The 23,521-nt window shown below is 31.9% G+C and overlaps 1 protein-coding gene across 12 annotated transcripts in view; it reads left to right on the top strand.

Moving 5' to 3' along the window:
* Window positions 1–23,521, top strand: part of Pals2 (protein associated with LIN7 2, MAGUK p55 family member) — a 113,867-nt gene that overhangs the window by 34,306 nt on the left and 56,040 nt on the right. For 7 of the 12 annotated variants that reach the window (XM_078039962.1, XM_078039966.1, XM_078039965.1 and 4 more), the window contains one exon: window positions 12,665–12,783. The exons of 1 other annotated variant lie outside the window; for it this stretch is intronic. In XM_078039962.1, coding sequence (XP_077896088.1) covers window positions 12,667–12,783 — 117 coding nt within the window. In that variant the 5' untranslated portion in view covers window positions 12,665–12,666. Of the gene's footprint in view, window positions 1–12,661; window positions 12,784–23,521 lie in introns of all 12 variants that reach the window. 4 more of the 12 variants (XM_078039961.1, XM_078039960.1, XM_040291770.2 and 1 more) reach the window with 1 other exon arrangement.

The following is a 23,521-nucleotide window of genomic DNA, read 5'->3' as shown; positions in this document are numbered from 1 at the left end:
TCACTCCTAGGCATTCTCTTCCTCCATCTCTGCTCTAGTGTCTTACAGAGAACCAGCCTTTTCTTTCCTGTTTTTAGGCCCCAACATCCCCAGTAGGAACCCTTCCCAGGCAGAAGGAATGCTCACTGTCTCTGGAAAGAAGTTGGTGGTATTTAGGTAACCAGAGCACTCATATGTGGGGCGTCTTTATTGCCTCTTATGTTTGCCTCTCTGCTGTGCCTGTCTTCTTTTGTTGTTGCTGACTCCCAAATTTGAATTTTCTTTAAGAATCCTCAGCGGAATTCAGCACCACATTTTGTTTTAAGGCTTTAAATGTTGACCACAAATTCAATATTTTTAGTAGGATGAACTTAATTTAGTTATTCTTACTAAGATGCTGTACACTGGTGTTTCCTCTGGTTTTTCCCATCTTTACACCACTCACCAGCTCCATCAAAACATTGAACTTCTTTCCTGTACTCCCTCAATGTTAATAATGCACTGGAAGGTGTTGTCCTAAGAGTTTTCCATGTATTATTTAGCAATCGCAACCCTAAGAAATAGATACTATTGTCATTTCCCGCTTAACAAATAAAACTGGCTTTAGGAGGCTAAGTCATTTACCCAGCTTTTCAGGACCAGTCAAATGGCAGAGTCCAGGCTCTTATTCACTATGCAAAGACTCCACTCTGGCTTACTTTATAGTATTTGTATCATCATGCTTCATACATCTGTTTACAAACTCAATTTATTAGACTAAAGTGTGTAGACTAATGTGGAGGACAGATAGTGTGTTTTCTTCAACATCTAACCCCATGTCTGGCATCTAATAGTAAATATTGATTGAATTTTAAGATATTAGTTTGGGAGCTAGGATATGGACAGCATATAGAAAGTTGTTTTTGTTTTTATTGACTGGATTATCTTATATGATTTTATGGTTTGGATGTGAGGTATCCCTCAAAAGCTCATGTGTGAGACAATGAAAGAAGGTTTCGGGAAGAAATAGATTGGGTAGTAAGAGTCTTAACCCAATCAGTGATTTAATCCCTGATAGGGATTAATTGAGTGGTAACTGAAGTATTAGGTATAGCTGGAGGAGGTGGGAATTAGGGTGTAGTTTTGATGTATGTATTTGTATCTGGAGAGTAGAAATCTATCTTTTTGCTTCCTGATCACCCTGATATGAGCTGCTTCCCTCTACTACCCTCTCCCACCATAATATTCAGCCTCATCTGGAGCCCTGATGATTACAGCCAGTGTTCTGTTGACTAAGACTTCTGAAACTGTGAGCCCTCAAATAAACTCTTCCTCTTCTATAATTGTGCTGCTCAGATCCTTTAGTCACAGCAGTGAAAAAGCTGACTAAAACATATGATCTGAGCTATCATGGTCAAATCACTTGTGTGTCAATTTTTAATCTCAAGGTATCATGATCCAAATTTCAATAGGTTCTTTTTTCTCTATCATTTCTTATAAATGTATTTTTAAAAAGAATTTTGCTGTTTTATCACAAGCCCTTTAAAAATAATCTGTGTCTTTTATGTACTTCCTTTAAAAAAGTGCTTAAATATTTCCAAATATAGAATGAGATTGTTATTTTCATTTCATGGATTCTGTAAATTATGCAGCATGACTCTGGGGAAATAATTGTTATTTTTATCTGTAAAATATAAGCAGATTTTCTTGCCATCTTATGAACATTTAATTTAGCTATCATATTTTAACTGGGGAATTCAGTTTATTTAATTAAATGAGTGTGAACATACCACTAAATGTGGTTAGAAAGGATTTTTAATATTAAAATAGGCTCTAATCTATTCTAATTTATTAAGAATAGCTCATTTAATTAAAGTTCTAAAATTGAGTAGAAATGCTTTTGTAAAACAATTCTTATAATGATATAGGTGGGAAAATACCATTCATTTTATAAAATTTGGTTTATATAATGAAGTTATATTATAGAAAGCTAAAAATATACTTATCAGCAATTATTACTTCTTAAAAGCTTGCTATTTTAGTAGTTTAAGAATTATAGATATAATTCTGTCTTGTCACCCAATTCATGTATAACTTTTAAAAAACTGTCTACAAATTATACCACATTTTGCTTTCAGTACTATATAGTTATATTTGTAAATAAGAAGATATAATTAAAAACTATTAATGATTTTGATAAGAAAAAGATGTTATATTTTTGTGACAAAAGCTGTATTATCAAGAACACATGATGTGCCAGTCTGCAGCCTAATTTGGGGGGGACACAGGTTGGAATAAGACATAAATGATTTCTGAGCACCATAAGACTTAGAATTTAGGGAGGAAATTATACATTAAACAAATAACAAGATGTTTAATTGTATTAGGAAGCATAGAATATTAATAAGAATATTTATCCTAATTGGGGCAGCCTATGACATTCAAATCTGGCTCCTGAAGGATGAGTGTGAACTAGGTATGTGAAGGTGGTTGTGCACATGTGGTGGTGACTGGGAGAGAGCCATGCATCCAGCACTAGGGGAAGATTAGTATGATGATTAGCAATATGGAACATTTTTTCATTTATTTATTGGCCATGTGTACTTTTGAGAAGCCTCTTTTCACATCTTTTGCCCTTTTTATTGTATTACTTGTTATTTTGATATTTTTAAAAATTGTTTATATATATACTAGATATCAATCCTCTCTCAGATGAATAGCTAGCCAAGATATTTGTCCATTCTATAGGTTGTCTTTTCACTGTTGATTGTTTCCTTTGCTGTGCTGAAGCTTTTTATTTTGATGTAATCCCATTTGTCAATTCTTTTATTTCTTGAGCTATAGGAGTTCTATTCTGGAAGTTGTTGCATTTTCCTTTATCTTGAAGTGGTTTATGTTTTCCTCTAATAGTTTCAGAATTTCATGTCTTACATTAAAGTCTTTGGACTATTTTAAGTTGATTTTTGTACAGGGTGAGCAATAGGAATCTAGTTTCAATCTTCTACATGTATAAATCCAATATTCCCAGTACTGTTTGTTGAAGAGACTGTCTTTTCTCTAGCATATGTGTTTAGCATTTTTGTCAAGAATCACTTGGCTATAGATATATGGGTTCATTTCTGGGTCCTTATTCCATTCCATTGTTCTACCTGTCTGTTTCTATGCCAATTCCAAGCTGTTTTTGTGATTATAGCTCTGTTGTGTATCTTGAAAATCAGATATTGTGATGCCTCTGGCATTGCTCTTTTTGCTCAGGATTGCTTTGGCTATTTGGGTCTTTTAATGGTTCCATAAAAATTTTAGGATTTTTTTTTTATAGCTTTGTGAAAAATGGTGTTAGTATTTTAAAGGGGATTGCTTTTAGTAATATGATCCTTTTAACAATATTCTCCTAGTCATGAACGTGGGAGGACATCTTCTAGCGTCATCTTTGATTTCTTTCTTTACTGTTTTGCAATTTTCTTTCCTTTTTTTTTCTTTCCTTTTTTGGACCAGGGATTGAACTCGGAGGCACTTGACCACTGAGTCCAATCTCCAGTCCTATTTTGTATTTTATTTGGAGACAGGGTCTCACTGAGTTTCTTAACACCTCACTTTTTCTGAGGCCTCTTTGAACTCACGAGCCTCTGCCTCCTGAGCTGCTGGGATTACAGGCATGTGCCACTGCACCTGACTAGTGTTTTACAATTTTTATTGTAGACATTTTCATTCTTTTACTACCTTGGTTAAGTTTATTCCTAGATATTGTATGGTATTATATTCTAGTATGTATATCATTCTTTCTCAGCAAGTTTGTTATTAATATATAGAAAAACTAGTGATTTTTGTAGTTTATTTTTGTATCCTGTTACTTTGTTGAATGGTTTATCTGTTTCTAAGAGTCTTTTGGTGGAGTCTCTGGGTCTTCCAAGAGTGTAGAATCTTATCATCTTGAACATGATAATTTGACTTATTTCCTATTTTATTTCTCTTGTCTGGTTGCTTTGGCTAGAATTTCAAGTATTATATTAAATAAGAGTAGTAAGAGTGGACTTCTCTGTGTCATTCCTAATTTTAGAGGACGTGCTTTCAGTTTTTTCACTTTCACTATGATGTTGGCTATGGGTTCTTTGTATATAGCCTTTATTAAGTGAAGGTATAATTTTTTTAACCTAATGTCTTTAGATCTTGTATCATGAAAAAATACTGAATTTTATCAAAGGTGTTTTGTGTCTATAGAGACGATCATGTGATTTTTGTCCTTGATTCTATTTATGTGTTGTATTAGGTTTATTGATTTGCATATATTGAATCATCCTTTCATCCCTGGAATGAAATCACCTGGATCATGGTGTACTAGATTTCACAATATAATCACTGTTACCATGTAATCGTTGCAGCCAGTTTTTTCAATCCAAAACTTTGCTTATAACCTTTCATCCTGTAATGGTAGCATGATATAATTCTGTTCTTCATGCTGTTCAAAAGATAAACAGAGCAGCAATGTATTCACTAGTAGGATATGGATGCACAATTGTCTTTTCACACATTAAATGCTGGGAACCTAGAATTCTCAGCACACACTTAGTATGTGTGTTTCCCAAAGCCAAGTTGTATGGTGTTTGGAGTGCTGCAGTACTAATGGTAATCATATTACATGAGTGATACATCAGATAATAAAACCAATGATAGCAGCACAGAATCTATGGACACAGAGGATTAAATTTTCTAAATCCATACTTTACAACCCTGTAGTAATATTTTTCAAGTTAATATTTTGAGTATAACAAATATGTTTACCTTTTGTTTTTTTTTGTTTTTCCCAGACTGGAAAAATGTTCACTAAACTGTGTGAAGATGTGATATGCATTGATTTGGACATTCTGTTTTAACGAACATTCACAAGTGTTTATTGCATCCTAATCTTAAAATGAAAGACAGTTTAGTAATGATTTTTAAGTGATGCTAGCGCAATTAAAAATAAACAAACGTTTTATGCACTAGTTACAAATCACAATTTTGCAAACAAGTGTGGTATAAAATGTGCATTGATTATGTGGTACAGTGTGGTTTGATCTTTTTAACATGTTGGATTAATTTTGCAAGAATATATTGAATATTTTTGCATCTATGTTCATCAGGGATATTGGTTCATAGATTTCTTTTTTGTTGTTGTTGTGTGTCCTTATCAGGTTTTGGTAGCAGTTTAATACTGGCTTCATAGAATGAGTTTGAAAGGGTTTCTTTCCTTTTTATTTTGTGGACTAGTTTGAGGAGCATCAGTGTTAATTCTTTTATAAAGTCTGATAAAATTTACCAGAGAATCCTTCTAATCCTGGACTTCAGTTTGTTGGGAGACTTCATTACTACTATAGTTTCATTGCTTGTTATTGATTTATTTAGTTTTTGTAATTTTCTTGGTTTAATTTTGGTGGGTCATATGTTTTTAGAAATTTGTCTATTTCTTTTAGATTTTCCATTCTGTTGAATATAATTTTTCAAAAATTGTTCCCAGCAGTAATTCAGAATTCATTGGTACTATTCTAATATCCACTTTTTCATCTATAATTTTGATCTGCTTTCTCTTTGGTTAATTTTTCTAAGAGTTTGTTAATCTTGTTTATCTTTTCAAAGATCCAACCCTTTGCTTCATTCATCTTTTGTATTGTTCTTTTAGTCTGTCTTTCATGCAGGGACAACTCTATTGAGTTTTCTTTGTTCAAATTATTTATTTGAGGTCTCTGAGTCTTTTTAAGATAAGCAATCATAGCTATAAACTTCCCTCTTAGTACTAGTTTTTCTGTGTCCCACAGATTCTGGTCTGTTATGTTTCTATTTTCATTTGATTCTAGGAATTTTTAAACCCCACTTCCAAATTTCTTCAGTGACTCTCTGATCATTCAGAAGATTATTGTTCAATCTTCATGTGTTTGTATAGTTTCTGTAGCTCCTCTTGCTGTTGATTTCTACTTTCATTCCATTATGAACAGATAGGATGTAGGAAATTAGTTCCTTTTTTGAAACTTGCATCATGACCTAAAATATGGTCTATTTTAGAAAAAAATTCTGTGAACTTATTATAAGAATGTATGGGCTGTGGCTATTGGATAAAATATTCTATAGAAGTCTCTTAAGTCCATTTGATCTATAGTGTAGTTTAACTCTGATATTTTATTTTTTTGAGGGGGGCTCTAGATGATTTATTGATGAGAGTGGGAAACTAAAGTTATCCACTATTGTTATATTGGGACCTATCTCTCCCTTTATATCCAGTTGTGTTTCTTTTATAAAATTGGGTGTTCCCATGTTTGGTATGTATGTATTTATAGTCATTATTATCTTCTTGATGGATTGTTCCCCTTAGCAATATTAGTGGCCTTCTTTATTCTAACTTGATTTTGTCTTGAAGTTTCTTTTGTCGTATCTGACAAAAGATATGAGTGCATTAGATATGAGTGTAGTTGCTACTGCATACTTTCAGATTCTGTTGGGTTAGAATTGTCATTTTCCACTCTTTCACTTTCAGTCTGTTTTTGTCTCTGTTGGTGAGGTGAGTTTCTCACATGTTGGGTCTTTTCAATCCATTTGACTAGTCTGCATCTTTTTTTTAATATTTATTTTGTAGTTGTAGATGGACACAATACCTTTACTTTATTTATTTTTATGTTGTGCTGAGGATCGAACCCAGGGTCTCAGACGTGCTAGGTGAGCACTCTACCCCTGAGCCACAACCCCAGCCCTGACTAGTCTGCATCTTTTAATTAGATAATTGAGACCATTTACATTCAGGGTTATTATTGAGAGATATATACTAATTCCAGCCATTTGGTTATTTTTCTTCTGATTATTTTAAATGACCTATGTTCATTTCTTTATCTCTTATTCATCTTAGAAGTTTGGTTTATTGAATTAATAATGTTTTCTTTCCCAGGTCTCAATTGTTTATCCACTCTTCTAGTGAGATTTGTTTTTTCCTATGCTCTCATGATAGTGTTTCTCTTGCTTCCTCTTCTGTGTGTAGGATTCTTTATATATTCTCTATAATGCTGTAATTTAGTTTATACTTATCTTGGAAGGTCTTTATTTCTCCTTGATTCTGAAGGATAGCTCTGCTAGATATAGTAATCTAGCTTGGCAGTTATTTTCTTTCAAAAAGGGCTTAGAATATTTCATTCCGTACTTTCTTGGCCTTAAGAATTTCAGCTGAGACTAGACTTTGTGTTTCTCTCTCACAGTTTTCAATATTCTTTATTTGTTCTGCTCTTTTGACAGTTTTACTATACTATAATGTGAAGAGGTCCTTGTTATATTTATTTGGGGTTCTAAGTTTCTGTACCTGAATGTGCATAGCTTTTCCAAGGTTTGAGAAATTTCCTGTTGTTATTTCACTGAATATGCTCTTTATGTCCTTAATCTGCATCTCTGTTCCTTCTTTATATATATGATTCACTACTTGGATCTCTAGTTGTGTCCCATAGGTCTGTTCATTCTTACTTTTTTTTCTTTATTACTTCTGAATGTGATAATTCATCAACCTTGTCTTCAAATCCTAATATTCTTTCTTCCACTTGATCTAGACTATTGTAGAAGCTTTCAATTGATATATATTTTTTTATTTGACTTATTGAGCTTTTCATTTCCAAGATTTCTGTTGGGTTCTTTGTCAGAATCTCTATGTCTTTATTGAATTGTGCTTTCATATTCTACATTGTCTGTCTTAATTCATTAGGTTGTTTATTTGTATCCTTTTAAATTCATTCATCATTTTTAACATCTTTGTTTTGAATTTTTCATCCAGCATTTGATCCTCTTCAGTATCTCTGGAATCATTTACTGTTATGAAGTTTTGGAGGAGTTGTTCATTGTATTCTTGATTAATCTTCTTTATACATGTAATTATTTTCTCATTTCATTTCTCATATAGTTTGTGTCTTTTTATGATCAGATTAAATATTTGACTATTTTATTGTTCTTTTGAAATAGCAGCTATTTATTAACTTATTGATTAAATCTTTCATGTATTTGCATTTTGTATTGATTTCTGCTTTCCCTTTTAAATTCCTTTTTTGTACTTCTGGATTTCTAAAATTCTTTCTTTCCAGATTCATAGCGGGCCATTTTCTCATATTTTCCCTTTGTTTGCCTTTTGCTTTTTATTTTTTATTTTTCCCCAATGATGATCAAGCTTAGGGCCAAACATATGCCAGGCAAGTGATCTACCTGTGAGCTACATCTCCAGCCCATTCTGCACTTTTTTAGTGGGAGGATTCTTCAACTTTTCCTGGCCATTATAATTCAATTTTCATTTTTTCTCTCTTTCCTCTTTCTCTTCCTCCTCTTCCTCCCTCCTCCTCCTTCCCTTTTCCTTCCTCCTTTCTCCCTCCTCCTCTTCCCCCTCTCCCTATTTCTCCCCCTTCTTCTTCTTTCTCCTTCCTTCACCTCCTTCCTCTTTCCCCTCCTCCTCCTTTCCCTCCCTCCCTCCCTCCCTCCCCCTCTCTCTCTCTCTCTCTCTCTCTCTCTCTCTCTCTCTCTCTCTCTCTCTCTCTCTCTCGGAATTGAACCCAGGGGTCCTCTACCACTGAGCTATATCTCCAGAGTCCATTTTATGTTTTTACTTTGAAATAGGGTTCTGCTAAGTTATTGAGGTTGACCTTGAACTTGTGATCCTCCTGTCTCGGCCTCCCTAGTTGGTGAGTCCTCTCTCTTTTCCTTTCTTCTCTTTTCCTTTTCTCTCCTTTCTTTTCCTTTTTAACTGTGTTTCTTTGGAGGTTAATGCTTCAATCTGAGTCTCATTCATGATGCTTATTTTCATAAGCATTGGTTGATTCTTGATTTATTCAGATTTAAAATTAAAGAGCCTAGGTTAACTATATAAGATTTTCTCCAGCTCTAATAAGAATTCCTTTTATATGTCATCAAGTCTAGGTTCTGATTAAAGGGTCTATCCTCCAATGATTATAAAGGAAGAATGGAATTTGCAGGTAGTTTACCTTTGAGTTCTGAGACTTTCCCTTTTTCCTGAATCTCTTAAGTAAATTTGGGACATTTCCCCACCTCTTTTCAAGGCCCTCACTGCAAAAATTTTCATTTTTTTCATTTCAATTTTCATTTTTTACTTCATATATGAAGCTATTATGTACACTAGAATTGTCTTGTAGTTATCCAAGTCTGAGCTATTATATACTTTATCATTTTGTAATGTTAATTCTTTCTCATTACTTTTCTTTCTCCCCCTCCTTTTTTTTTTCTTACCATTAATGTATTTTTTCCCCCAAATTTGGTGAAGAAAGGACTTTGGTGGAATAAAAGGCAATTATTTGCATTTGAAGGAAAAAAATAATAGGAGGGATTTCAGTTAGAAAGTAACACCTCAGACTCTGTTGTTCATAATATTGGTGAGAAACTCTGAAGATCTTTTTTAGTAAACTGGGAACAGACCCATTTATCATTATCCTTTGTTAAAATTATCTCACATTTTATCTTTTCGTGTGCTTTTAGGATAATACAGTTAAAAAGATCTATGTATTATATTTTGATTGAAAGTCCACCAAATGTTCAAATTAGTTACAAATGATTGTCAGCCTTATAACATTTAGGATTCCCTTTCTGGGACATAGGATATTGGCAAATGTGTCAGAGTTTTAATTAAATTACTTTTGATAGAGAAGCAGTTAAAATTTATCTTCAAAATAGCCACAGGTATATTTCATAGTCACCATCATTTTTCTACTTAGTTAATTAAGCACCAATAAAACAATAAACAGTTGAATTACCAATATAGAAGATATATTTTTAAAATCTTCAATACAAATGGAGATTTTAAAACATACACTAAAGGATTATTGTTAATGTGGTAACTGTGTTAACAGTATTTTGTTATATTGTTTTAAAAGTGATTTTTTCTACATATACACTGAGATGTTATCTGGGATTTGCTTCAAAGTTGTGTGAGGTAGAAAGTATATATGAGTGTGAAACAAGATTGGTCATAAGTTGCTAATTGTTAGAGGTGATAGTTGTTGGATTCATTATACTATTCTGTTTCCTTTTGTATATGTTTAAAATTTTCCATAATAAAAAGATAGAATTCCAAAGGAAAGAACTATAAGTAATTATGACAAGTAGAGCTAACTACATTGATAAAATCAGGACAAAAATACTTTTCAAAATTGATTCTGTAGTTCCCTGCCTGCTTAAAAGTAAACTTTGAACTCAAGCAAAATTATTAAGTAGGCTTTGTTATATTCTTCACTTGATTTTAGCCAAAGGCTGAGAAGCAATGTTTAAAATATTGTTTATTTCCTAGTGTCTTCTTTCATCTTAGTGTAGTGTGGTTTTCCTCCTTCTTGGTTTAAGTGTACATTGTGTTGCCATTCACCTCTTAACTTCTCTTTTCCTTTCTTCTCTTTTCCTTTTCTCTCGTTTCTTTTTCCTTTTTAGCTGTGTTTTTTTAAACATAGAGTAGGAGACCTAGAGGTGAATCTGTACAGATAAAAGCACAGACTGATGTTTTGGGAGGGGAATCATGGATAGAAGTTAAGAAATATAGCTAACAGAGTATTAGAAAAGTATTTGAGCATTTGGAAGAATACTGATAGAAAAGTGATGATTGCTGGAACATTTAGAAAAAACTCAAAGAGTTCTATATGAAAAGAACTGTTGATTTTATTAAAAATTCAAAGTTGGGGAAAATAGGGCAGATAAACGATTACCTCCAGTGACCCACCTCCTACCATCCACACCCCACCTGCCTATAGTTACCACCTAGTACAGTAGTCCTTTCAAATTAGGATGGTTTGGTTACAACTCTTTTAATATAATTGTTTCATCTCTGAATATTTGTGCATTGACACCGCTTTTGGGGGACATCTCATATCCAAATAATAATACACTGTTAGTTTTATTTTAATGAAGATAAGCATTCTAAAATTAACTGCAGTGTTAATAAATTTATTTCAAAGTAACATCAAAATGAGATAAAACTAATAAAATTAATTCTAATAAAATTAAACTATAATATTGATTGAGGGAGGGGTCTAGCTTTATTGTCTTACATGTGCATTTGTCTCAGCTTCAATTTTGGAAAAGACCATTTTTATGGGATTGTTTCTGGACTCTTGTTATTGGTCTATATGTTAGTACCACACAGTTTTAATTATTATTGCTTGTTAGTTTTGAAACTAAAAAATGTGTATTTCATTCTTCTCACTAAAGATTGTTTTTGCAATTCTGGGTCCTTTGTGGTTTCATATGAATTTTAGAATCAGCCTGTCAATTTCTGTAAAAAAAAAAAAAAAAAGACAGCTGTAATTTTGAGATTTTGATAAGAATCACATTACATCTGTATATCAATTTGGATAGTACTGCCATGTAAGCAATATTAAGTATTTTAATCTATGAACATGAGATGTTTTTTCATTCATTGAGGTCAACATTCAATCTTTATAAAAATTTTTTTATAAAATTTTAGTATGCAAATTTTATGGGGGTTTTTTTTGGGCAGAGGCTACATTATTGTTTAGCTTTTTTTCTGAGGCTACTGTAAAAGGAGTGTTTTGTTTTTTGTTTTTCTTTTAATCTTGGATTATTTGTTGCTAATGTATACAAATACTTTTTATTTTTGTATATTGATTCTTGTATCCAAAACTTCAGTGAATTAATTTATTCTAATAAATATTTTGTGTATTAGGATTTTCCATATGGAAGATCATATTTTCAAATAGAGATTGTTTGACTTACTCCTTTTTCATCTGGTTGCCATTTATTTATTTGTTTTGCTTATCTGCCCTGGCTAGAAACTCTAATACAAAACTGAATAGAAATGCTTAAAAAAAAAAATGGGTAACTGGTTTCTTATTCCTCATCTTCAAGAGAAACCATCTAGTCTTCGAAGTTTGCTTCAGGTTGTTGTGGATGTTCTTTAGGAGATTTGAGAAATTTTTGTTTTACCCCTAGTTTGGTTATTAAAAAATTTTTTTTTTCTCCTGAATCATGAGAGGGCTTTGGTTTTGACAAATGCTTTCTTTTGTATCTATTGAGATGGCATTTTTTTGTCCTCAGTTTCTTGGTATATTATATTGATTGACCATTTTGTATTCATATATTGGACCATTTTGTATTCCTGAGATAAATTGAACATGGCATTTGTGTACAGTTCCTTTTTACATGTTGCTGGATTCACTTTGCTAGCATTTTATTAAAGGTTTTTGCATCTGTATTCATAAGGGATATTGACTATGATTTTATTGTGATGTCTTTATCAGGGAAACTGATTTCACAGAATGAGTTGTAAAGTGATTCCACTTCTTGTATATATTTAGAAGAATTTGTGAGGCATTAGTTTTAACTCTTTATAAATGTTTGGTGGAATTTGTCAGTGATGCCTCATTCTGGGCCTGTGGGGAGTTTTTTGATTACTGACTCAATCTTCTTATTTATAAGTTTTTGATTATTGACTCAATCTTCTTATTTATAATATAAAGCAAATGCAAATTCTAACATGTATAAGGTGTAGTGTGATACAGCCCAAATTGCATATAAATTTTTATCCTGTTATGAATGCACAAGAAGTCAACTTGAAACTCATACTCTTTAATTATTTAGTTTTTAAAATGTGATTTTTCAGTGTTATCAATGTCTTTATTTGCATTATTTTATAATCGTTGGCTTAGAATTTAAGTGGTTTTGTTTTGTTTTATTTTGTTTTATGTTGCTTTTATCTCAGCAGCAATGCAGCAAGTCTTGGAAAACCTTACGGAGCTGCCCTCATCTACAGGAGCAGAAGAAATAGACCTAATTTTCCTCAAGGGGATTATGGAGAATCCTATTGTAAAATCACTTGCTAAGGTATATTGGTTTATGCATAAGATTATTGGATTATGTTGGAAATCGTTTTTATTAAAAGTCTTTTGAGATACTACTATTTTAGAACTTGGTTGATATGCTTTAGACATAGTTAGCAAGTAGTAAGTAACCCTTATCACATAATGAAATCCTAATGTGGGTGAAAATCAGGCCTTTCTGTTCTTCTTTAAATACAGAATGAAATAACGTTAGTTTTTGGCCTAACGCATTTAAGGTTTAGAGAGATCACAGGAGCACAGTCCTAAAAAGATTCTGGTTCTACCTCTAGTTTTAATAAGAGCAGGTATTGATTATTTTCTTTTACATTATCCACATGTACCTTTTTTCCCATTTATTTTCTTAACTTCCTTTATGTAGTACATTTAAAATTTTTCTTTTTTTGCATAAATTTGACATTTTAAGTCTGTTTCTGTAGTCAACTCTGGAGCAACCTTCTTACTTCATTCATAAATAGTTTACAACCATTTTTAGTGTGGGGGGTCCACTTTTATTTCATTTATCCTACTTCCCCATATGATTATTAATTATTTCTGAAGTATAGTCCCTTCTACTTACCTCTGCTCTCCCATTCTTTACAGTTGCTCAAAATGGTTCTGGCTTCCAACAACCTATATGACATGCCTTCTCTGACCTCTCCTTCATATAGTCACTTCATTCTTTTTTCTGTTGTATCCCTAGAATGTTAGTTATATCCTCTCCTATGATCTTTTGAAGGCCAATGTCTTGTTCAAGACTTCTAGAAAATCATACCTTTTACAAAGTATTCCATTAATAAGAATTAGTAAATGAGACAGATTTTTCATTTTGTTCTTGCAGTTACTTGTACTATGTAGAAATGAATCCATTTGCAGATTGCCCAACAGGAATTTTTATTTTTATTATTTTTTATTGCAGTTTTCCCAAGTTTATTACTTATTCCTATATTTCAGTAATAATAGACAGGATATTATTTACCTTTATGTTCAGACTTCTTGTCATTAATCACTTCACCTTGTTAAGATAAAGTAATAACTTCCAGGGCTTGTTAAAATAAGCAGGAGTGTTTAAGTCAATATTAAATAGCTTACCATGCATTTATATTGGTACTTTAAAAATAGTTTTTACCCTTTCCTTGATGTCAAACTGTTATTATTTTTTATTTTCCATGAATCAGTTTTCCCCCTATCCCCAAGTTTATTTAATTAAATGGCTTTTGATCTATAAATATATAAACTATAATAATATTGTGTAAGTCACTTTACAGCATGATTACAGCTTATACAGGTCTTTAAAATATTTTAAAATGTTTTGTCTTTGCAATAGCATTATGAACTTAAAATATACTATTTTGAAAACTAAGACTCAAAGTAGGCAAACATTTTGATTAAGGTCACTTTATTAGTAAATGACAGAGGTAAGGCTTACAGCAGTTGTTCTGGCTTTAAATTCTGTATTGTATCTACTGAAATACAGGTGTTGGGGTGTGTGTGTGTGTGTGTGTGTATGTGTGTGTTCATTCTTAACAACCTCTATGTATAATTTTTTTTATTAATTTTGCCATTGATGATGACCTTCCAGAAGGTCATCTTTCATTATTATTAGCAGTTGAAATGACTGGATAACTTTTGAGCAGGTAAATTGCAACTGTACTCTTGTTAATGAAAATGAAATAAAAAAAGAATCATCATATAATATTCAATATTCAAGCAGATTCTCAGTAAATAAAAGCAATGGTAGCTCTGTATTCCTAAAATGTATATAAAGAAATTGCAGGAGTAAGAAAGGGATACTGAATCACAGGCCAGTGCTTTCAATACAAGTAGAAAACAAAGAGGCATGCATTGCTAGATATTCTTAAAGGTGAGAAAATATGACCAATAATCAGGAGAAAACAAAAGAAGCAGCACCATAGATAGATTGGACTTTGTAAATAAGCATTTTAAAATTACTAATATATTTTACATAATAAAGTTACTAATATATTAAGTTACTAATATATTTTTAATAGAAGAGAAAAACATGGAGACATTTAAAATATTATTAGAAAATCTGAAGTGAAATTAATAATAGACATTTTAGAACTCATTATTTAGGACACAATATTTGAAATTAGCTCATTTGATATGATTAATAGAAGACTAAACATAGCAGAAGAGGGAATTAGTGAATTTGAAGATAAGTCAATAGAAAAATCCAAACAGAAGTACAGACAAAAGAATGGAAAAACCAGGAAAAAAAGAATATATGAGGTATAATCAAAAGATCTGACATACATGTAATTAATATCCCAGAAAGGGAGGGGAGGGGGATGAAGAAATATTTGAAAGTACAATGGTCAAGAATTTTCAAAACAATAGCATTAACTGTGACAGAGTCAGGAAGCCAAGTAAACTTTTGAACAGGAGAAATATAAAGAAACACATAGCTAGGAACATCATAAACTCCTAAAGCTCAAAGATAAAATGAAAATTTACAAACAACCAGAAGAAAAAAGACACATTACTTTTAAGAGAAAATAAGAATAATGGGTGATTCAGAGTATGTTGGTGCATGCTTTAATCCCAGCAGCTTGGGAGGCTGAGACAGGAGGATTGCATGTTCAAGCCAAGCCTCAGCAATTTAGCAAGGCCCTAAGCAATTTAGTGAAACCTTGTCTCAATATTAGAAAAATAAAAAGGACTGGGGATGTCGCTCAATGTTAAAGCTACGGGATTTAATCCCTAGTACACCCTGCCCAAAAAAGAATAATGGGAGCAATGAAACAGAAACTATGAAATTCATAATATAGTAGATTGAAATTTTTAAAGTCCACCCCCCAAAAAATTACACTGCCACTTTTGCAAATTCTTTACCTAGCAAAAGCAAACCCCAAATGTGAAATCCAAAAAGTTTTTTTCCAGACAGACAAAATCTAAAAAAAAAAAAAAAAAAAAAACCTTTTAAGAAGCACAAGAAAGTTAAAGTTGTTGGCTCAGCAGTAGACCACTCACCCAACACATGTGAGGCCCTGAGTTGGATCCTCAGCACCACATATAAATAAATAAAATAAAGGTATTGTGCCCACCTACAACTAAAAAAATATTTAAAAAACACAAGAGAAAGTCTGGCAGAAAGGGTGACAAAGGAAAGGGAATATTAATGGATAATTACAAAATAGTTTTGATTTTAAGATGAAATAATAATGTCTTATGACATTTTATAAAACACACACACATGGAGATGGTAGTCCAAAAGGAGGAAGAGACTTAATTATCAAATAATTGTTAAAAGAACTGGGGATGTCGCTCAATGTTAAAGCTACGGGATTTGTCCAAGAAGAGATAAAAGTACTGGCTTAAGTAGAGTGTAAATATGTCAGGGATGCAAATCAATACTTTAGGTTAAAAACCAAAAGTTACAAGAGTTAATTTATTTCACCCAAGTCATAAAGGAGAAAATATAGTTTGAAAATATTCTCACTCACTCCTGAAAGAACTAGAAAAGTTACCCAAATAAAGAGGAGAAACGGTCTTCAGATATTGAACACCAGATAACACAGGATTGTGATCCCTAAAGAAAGGAAACAATTGAGGTGGACATTTTGAAAACATCTGGGGTAATTTTTAGACAAACACAGCCCAGTAGTTTTGACAATGCTTGGAATTTTGCAGGGTCTAGGCTAACTGGAATTTGTGGAGCAGAGTATCAAGAGAGGAGGAAACTGAAAACAGAATGAGCTTTGGAATTCTACACAGGGATGTGTCCTATATCTTTGGCTGAGTGACCTGAACATGTTTTAAGTGTAAACCTCCTCAGTCTCAGGAAAGATCTACTGGAAATTAGTATGCAAAACAATTTCTGGAGCTCACCAAGGACAGATAATCATTAGAATTCCTGCTATCCTGAATAGCTTCACAGTACACAAGACACTGGACAGAATTCATATCCAGCCTATTATAGAGACTGGTCTTGGAAACTGATATATATATATATAACTGGTATATATATATATCAGTTTATATAAAATATATATAATCTCACAGCAGAAATAAACTGAGAATCTATAACAAAGTCATTTGGAAAACCAAAAAAATCCCTAGGCAGTTGGAAATTAAATAGCATTATTCTTCTAAAGAACCATTAGTCTTGCCTAGGGATGTATCTCAGTGGTAGAGTGTTTGCCTAAAATGTCTGATGCCTGGGTTTTCAATCCCCAGCACCTCAAAAAAAAAAAAAAACCCACAAAAATAAACATAGTAACTAAATAACTATGAGTCATAGAAGAAATCACAAAACCTATTTTTAATTGAATGAAAATTTTAAAAAGACATGTGAAATCTTGTGAAGGTACAATGAAACAATACTGAGAGGAAAAAACACCTATATTGGAAAAGAACAATATTCCAAATCAGTGATCTAAATGTTAGCCTTAATGAAAATATAAAAAGAACAAATTTAATCCAAAATATTCACAAAGAAGTAAATGATAAAGATAAATGTGGGCCTAAAAAGACAAAATAGAGAAAAAAAAGCAGTGTAACTTCGATATATCAATAAAATTGATAAAACTCTATTTAGACACAAATTTCCAGTATCAGGAATGAAAAAGAGAACATCACTACAACTCCAACAGACATTGTAGGGATAATTAAAAAAAAAAAATAATGAGCACCTTTTGACAGCAAATACAACTTAGATGAAATTGATTAATTCCTTGAAAGACAAAAGTCCCACACGAGAATAGATAACCTCAATAGCCCTATATCTATTTTTAATTAAATATTTGAAGTTTCTAATCTTCCTTGAAAAGAAGCTCCAATCCTAGATATCTTCATCAATAAATTGAATCAAATATTTAAGGAAGAAATATATTAATTTTGTATGTTTTTTTCCAGAAAAAAAAAAGGAAATGAAACACTTCCTGTCTTGTCTTATGAAGCTAGTATTATGTGATTATTAAAACCAGCTAAAGATATTTTGAGATAAGTACAGAATAGTATCCCTGGTGAACACAGATGTGAAGTTCTTAAGAAAATATGAACAAATCAAATAATACCAAAATACAAAAAAGATTATATCCCATTACCCAAATGTGTTTTGTTTCAGAAAATGCAAGATTGCTATAACATTTCAAAACTGATCAATGTATATTACATGTTAACAGGACGAGAAAAACTATTTGATCAGTTAATATTTTCAGTACAAGAATTTTATAAAATTGAACATCCAGTTCTGATAAAAAATTCACCAAACTGGGAATAGAAGGAAATTCTCTCAACCTGATGAAAAGCTTCTGTTTAAAATCTCCACAGTTAACATCATAATTCATGGTAAAAGATAGAATGCTTTTAAGATCAGAGGCCAGGTGAGGATACCCACTTTAATCATTTCCAATCACACATACAATGATAGAGTTCTAACTAGTGCAAAAAGCTAAGGGGAGAAAAAACCAGAAAAACAGAAAAGAAAAGGCATACAAATTGAAAAGAAAAATAAGCCATCTGTATGTAAAGACAACATCAGCAGTGCTGAAAACCTTCTAGGATTAATTAGTAAGTTAGAACTGTTATATAAATTTATGATGATCAGGGATATAAAATCCTCTATATAAATCAATTATATTTCTATATATTAGCAATAAAAATTGGTAATTGTAATTTAAATAATTAGGTATAAATTTTTTCACAATATGTACAAGACCTATAAAATGAAATCTAAACATTACAAAAATTAATGTTTTTAAACATTAATTACATTAAAATTAATGTAATATTACTGAAAATTAAAGGTTTACATCCATACCTATAATGCATATAGATGAAGTGATTAGAAGGCTCATTATTCCTAAGATGCCAGTTCTCCCACACTGATTGATCTATAGAAACACATAATCCCAGTCAAAATTTCAGGAAATTGATATTACTACGATTCATAAAGAACCTACACTGACCAAAAAATTTTTGAAAAATAACAATTTGAGGTTTTTCTCAATCTGATTTCAAGAATTACTGTGACCCTATAGTAAAGAAGATAATATAGGATCAACATTTATATCAATGGCACAGAATAGAGTCCAGAACAAGACAAAAACATACTGTAAACCAATTTTTTTTAATGGCTTGGCAATTTATTGGAGAGATGTGGTCTTTTCAATAAATGTTGAAAATTAAAATATGAATATCATCTTTTATGTAAAAATTAACTCAGATTACTGATCTAAAAATAAGAACTAAAAATATCAAAACTTCTAAAACAACACATACAGAAAGCTTTTGTGACTTAGAGTTAGACAAAGCCTTCTTTAAAAATTATCAGTTAATAATTGTATATATTTGACCTGTACAGCATATTGTTTTATAACTTGTATACATTGTATGACTCAGTTGAGCTAAATAACATAGGAATTACTTCACATAAGACTTCTTAGAACAAGACATAAAAAGCATGAAACATTATAAAAAAAATTTGATCAATCAAATTTTATCAAAATGAGAAACTTCCTCTTCAAAAATGCTGTTAACAAGAAAGGTAAGCTGTAGACCAAGAGAAAATATTTGAAATGCATATCCTGGAAGAGAATCTGCTTTTTCATTGCTGGTAGTAATACAAAATGGTACAACTACTTTGGAAGACAGTCTGACAGTTTCTTAAAAAGGTAAACATAGTCTCACCATATGATCCAGTGATAACACTAATTGGTATTTACCTGAGTCAACCATTTATATCCACACAGAAACCTGCACACAGATGTTACTGGCAGCTTTATTCATAATTGTCAAAACTTGAGAGCAACAAAGATGTCCTTCAATAGTTGAATGTTAACAAAATGTGGTTCTACATGTTACAGCATATTATTTGGTGATAAAAAGAAATAAGCTATCAAGGTGTAAGAGAACATGGAAGAAACTTTAGTGTTTTTTTCCAATATTATTAATTGTAAAAAGCCAGCCTGAGAAAAACTTCATACTGTAGGATTCCAACTACCTGACATTCTTGATAAAGCAAAAAGTAGAGACACAGTGTGTGTGTGTGTGTGTGTGTGTGTGTGTGTGTGTGTGTGTGTGTGTGTGGGCGGGGCAGGGGGGGAGGATCTTCATTAGTGGCCAATATTTTAATGGGAAAATGGCAAGAGAGGATGACTAGGTAAAACAGGGTGGGATTTTAGGGCAGTGAAGTTATTCTGTATGATATTGTTAAGATGGATAGATGACATGCACTCATCAAAATCCATGGAACTATACAACACAAAGAGAGAACCTAATGTAAAGTATGCTTTAGTTAAAGTATAAAAATTGATTTATCGATTGTAACAGATGTACCACACTAATGCAAAACGTGAATAATAAACTGTGTGTAGGGCAGGGAAGAGTGGATATATGGGAACTCTCTGTATTTCTTAATTTTCTATAAATTTAAAAGTTAAATAAGTCTGTGAACTACATTAGGGTTCACTTTCTGTTGTACATTCATATAATGTCTTTATCTGGTTTTGCTACTAAAATATTATGGCCTAACAGAATAAATTAGGAAGTATTCTCTCTGGTTCTATCTTCTGTAAGTGATTATAGAAAACTGGTATATTTTATTTCTTAAATTGGGTCAGTGTGGCGCCTGAGGCTTTCCCTCTGGGGAAGTTATCAATTATTGATTTAATTTCTGTAGCAGATAATAATAATCATAGCATCCATATCTCCTTTGTTAATTTTGGTAGGTTGTGTCTTTTTCTTTTTTAAAATTTATTCTAATTATACATTATAGTAGAATGCATTTTGACATATTGTACACAAATGAGCACAACTTCTCATTCCTCTGGCTGTACATGGTGCAGAGTCACTCCAGTAGTATAATTCATATATGTATATAGGGTAATAATGTCTGTTTTATTCTACTATCCTTCCCATCCCCACAGCCCCATCCCCCGCTCTACACAAAGTTCCTTCATGCTTCCCTCCCCTCCCCACTAAGAATCAGCATCCACTTATCAGAGAAAACATTCGGCTTTTGGTGTTTGGGGATTGGCCTGTTTCACTTAGCATGGTGTTTTCTAGTTTCATCCATTTACCTGCAAATGCCATAATTTTAATCTTCTTTAAGGCTGAGAGATATTCCATTGTGCATATGTACCACATCCATTCATCTGTTGAAAGGCACCTAGGTTGGTTCCATAGTTTATTATTGTAAATTGAGCTGCTATAAATATTGATGTGGCTGCATCACTGTAGTATGCTAATTTTAAGACCTTTGGGTTTAAACCAAGGAGTGAGATATCTGGGTCAAATGGTGGTTCCTTCCATTCCAAGTTTTCTGAGGTATCACAATACTGCTTTCCATAGGGGTTACACCAATTTGCAGTCCCACCAGCAATGTATTAGTGTATCCTGTACCCCACATCCTTGCCAACACTTCTTACTGCTTGTATTCTTGATAATTACCATTCTGACTGGAGTGAAATAGGTTATGTCTTTCAAGGACTTGGTCCATTTCATCTACATTATCAAATTTGTGGGCATAGAATTCTTCATGTCTGTGGCATCAGCAGTGGTCTCTTGTTTGTGATATTAGTCAATTTATGTTTTCCTTTTTAAGCTACTAAGGGGTTTATCAATTTTGATGTTTTTAAAGAACCAAGTTTAATCACATTGGTTTTTCTCTGTAATTTCTTCTAAATTTTATGGATTTTCTTCTAATTACTTTTTATTTAATTTGCTCTTTTCTTGAGTTTAGAAGTATAGATTGTTGATTTTAGGCCTTCTTTTTATTTTTTTGTTCAGAGCTATTAATTTCCTTTTTAAACTACTTTTGCTGCATCCCACACAATTTTATAAGTTGTATTTTCATCTTCAGTTCAAAATTTCTTATAATTTCTCCTAAGACTATTTCTTTGACTCATGCAATATTGAAAAATGTGTTTTTAGTCTCAAAATATTTTAGAGGTTCCCAGCTATCCTCCTAGTTCTGTTTTGTTAAGGTCAGACAGCATACTTCATAGAATTTTTATTCTTATAAATTTGTTAAGGTGTGTTTCATGACTCAAACTGTTCTAGTTTGAATTTTCTATGTAACTTTGAGAAGAATATATACTCTATTGTTGCTAAGTGAAGTATTTTATGGGTATTGGTTAGTCTGATTGATTGATGGGATCATCCAGTTTAGCTTAGTGAGTTTTTTGCCTGCTGGATCTGTCAGTTGCTGATAGAAGGATATTGAAGCCTCCAATTATAATAATGGATTAATCTATTTTTCCTTGCACTCTGTAAGATTTTTGCCTCATATATTTTTGTATTCATTTCTTAGGCACATGGATATTACAGACTGTTGTGACTTCTTGGAGAACTGACCATTTTCATCACTAATAAATGCCCATTTTTGTTCCCAGTGATTTTCCTGTTTTGAAGTTTGCTCTGTTTATAATTAATATAAGTAATACAGTTGTCTGCTAATTGATGTTAACATGGTTTCTGTCTCTCCATACCTTTTAATCTACCTGTATATTTTAAAGTGTTTCTTTATAGACAACAATTACTTGGATTTTGCTTTCTTAACCACTTGTTTTCTAGTGTGTTTAACTCATTGATGTTTTTAGTGATAATTGATAGAATTGGATTAATATCTACAATATAATTACTATGTTCTCATTATTGCTCTCATTCTTTCTTTTCTTGGTCTGCCATTCATTTCTTACCTTCTCTGTTTTAACTGAGCATGTTAATAATTTGTTACGTTTTTCCCTCCTTTCTTAGCATATCAATTATACTTTTTAGTATATACATTTATGGCTAATCTAGATCCACTTCCAAGTAATACGGTATCAATATAGCTACTTTATGACACGATATTTCTAGTTTCTCTATCCTGTCTCTTATAATATTGCTGTTGTTCATTTCACTTATTCATAAGCCATAATTAGCAGATTTATCAATGGTGTTCAAAATCTATTAAATAAGAATAAGAAAATAAAAAGAAAAATACAATTTTCTTTATTATGTCTTTTTTCTCTCTAGTGGTATATCTTTCTATAGATCTGAATTTGGACCTATACCTTTTTTCTTTTTTCTTTTTAAAGAACTTCATGTAATTAAAAAGAAATTTTTTAAAAAAGGAGTCCAGATAAACTCTGAAGTTTCTATAATAACATATGTTGCTTTCTTAGTTTTGACAAAAATCATGTGGAAACTTGCACATTGACAATGTGGGGATTGGATGAGTGAGATAGAGGAATTTTTTTTTAAAGGAATTCTCTATACTATATGTTGGCAACTTTTCTGTAAATCTAGAATTATTTCAAAATTAAAACAACTTTTAAAAAGAGAACTATATTTAATATTTATTGCAAGGCAGGTGTGCCAGTGACAAATTCCCTCAATTTGTGTTTGCATTGTGAAGTGTTTATTTCTTCACTTTTGAAGGATAATTTCAGTGCATAGATAATTCTAGTTTGATAGATGTGTTAGTTTTCCATTGCTATGGTAAAATACCTGAGAAAAATAATTCAAAAAGACAAATGATTTATTTTGACTCATGGTTTTGGAGGTTTCAATCTATGGTCATCAGGTTTCATTGCTTTTGGACCTGAGTGGAGGAACAACATTATGTCAGTAGCATGTGAGAGCAAAGCTGTTCAGCTCATGGCAGCCAGGAAGAAAAAAAGAGCTTACTTTTATAACAAAGTCCCTTCCCTTTGAACCCATTAATCTATGGATCCATGAGTAGATTAATCAATTTATGAGGTTAGAGTCCTTATGACCTGGTCACCGCTCAAAAG

Source organism: Ictidomys tridecemlineatus, chromosome 2, assembly GCF_052094955.1.
Source record: "Ictidomys tridecemlineatus isolate mIctTri1 chromosome 2, mIctTri1.hap1, whole genome shotgun sequence".
Taxonomy (NCBI): domain Eukaryota; kingdom Metazoa; phylum Chordata; class Mammalia; order Rodentia; family Sciuridae; genus Ictidomys; species Ictidomys tridecemlineatus.
The sequence above is the reverse complement of the archived record's forward strand: the minus strand, read 5'-3'. Positions and strand labels throughout refer to the sequence as shown.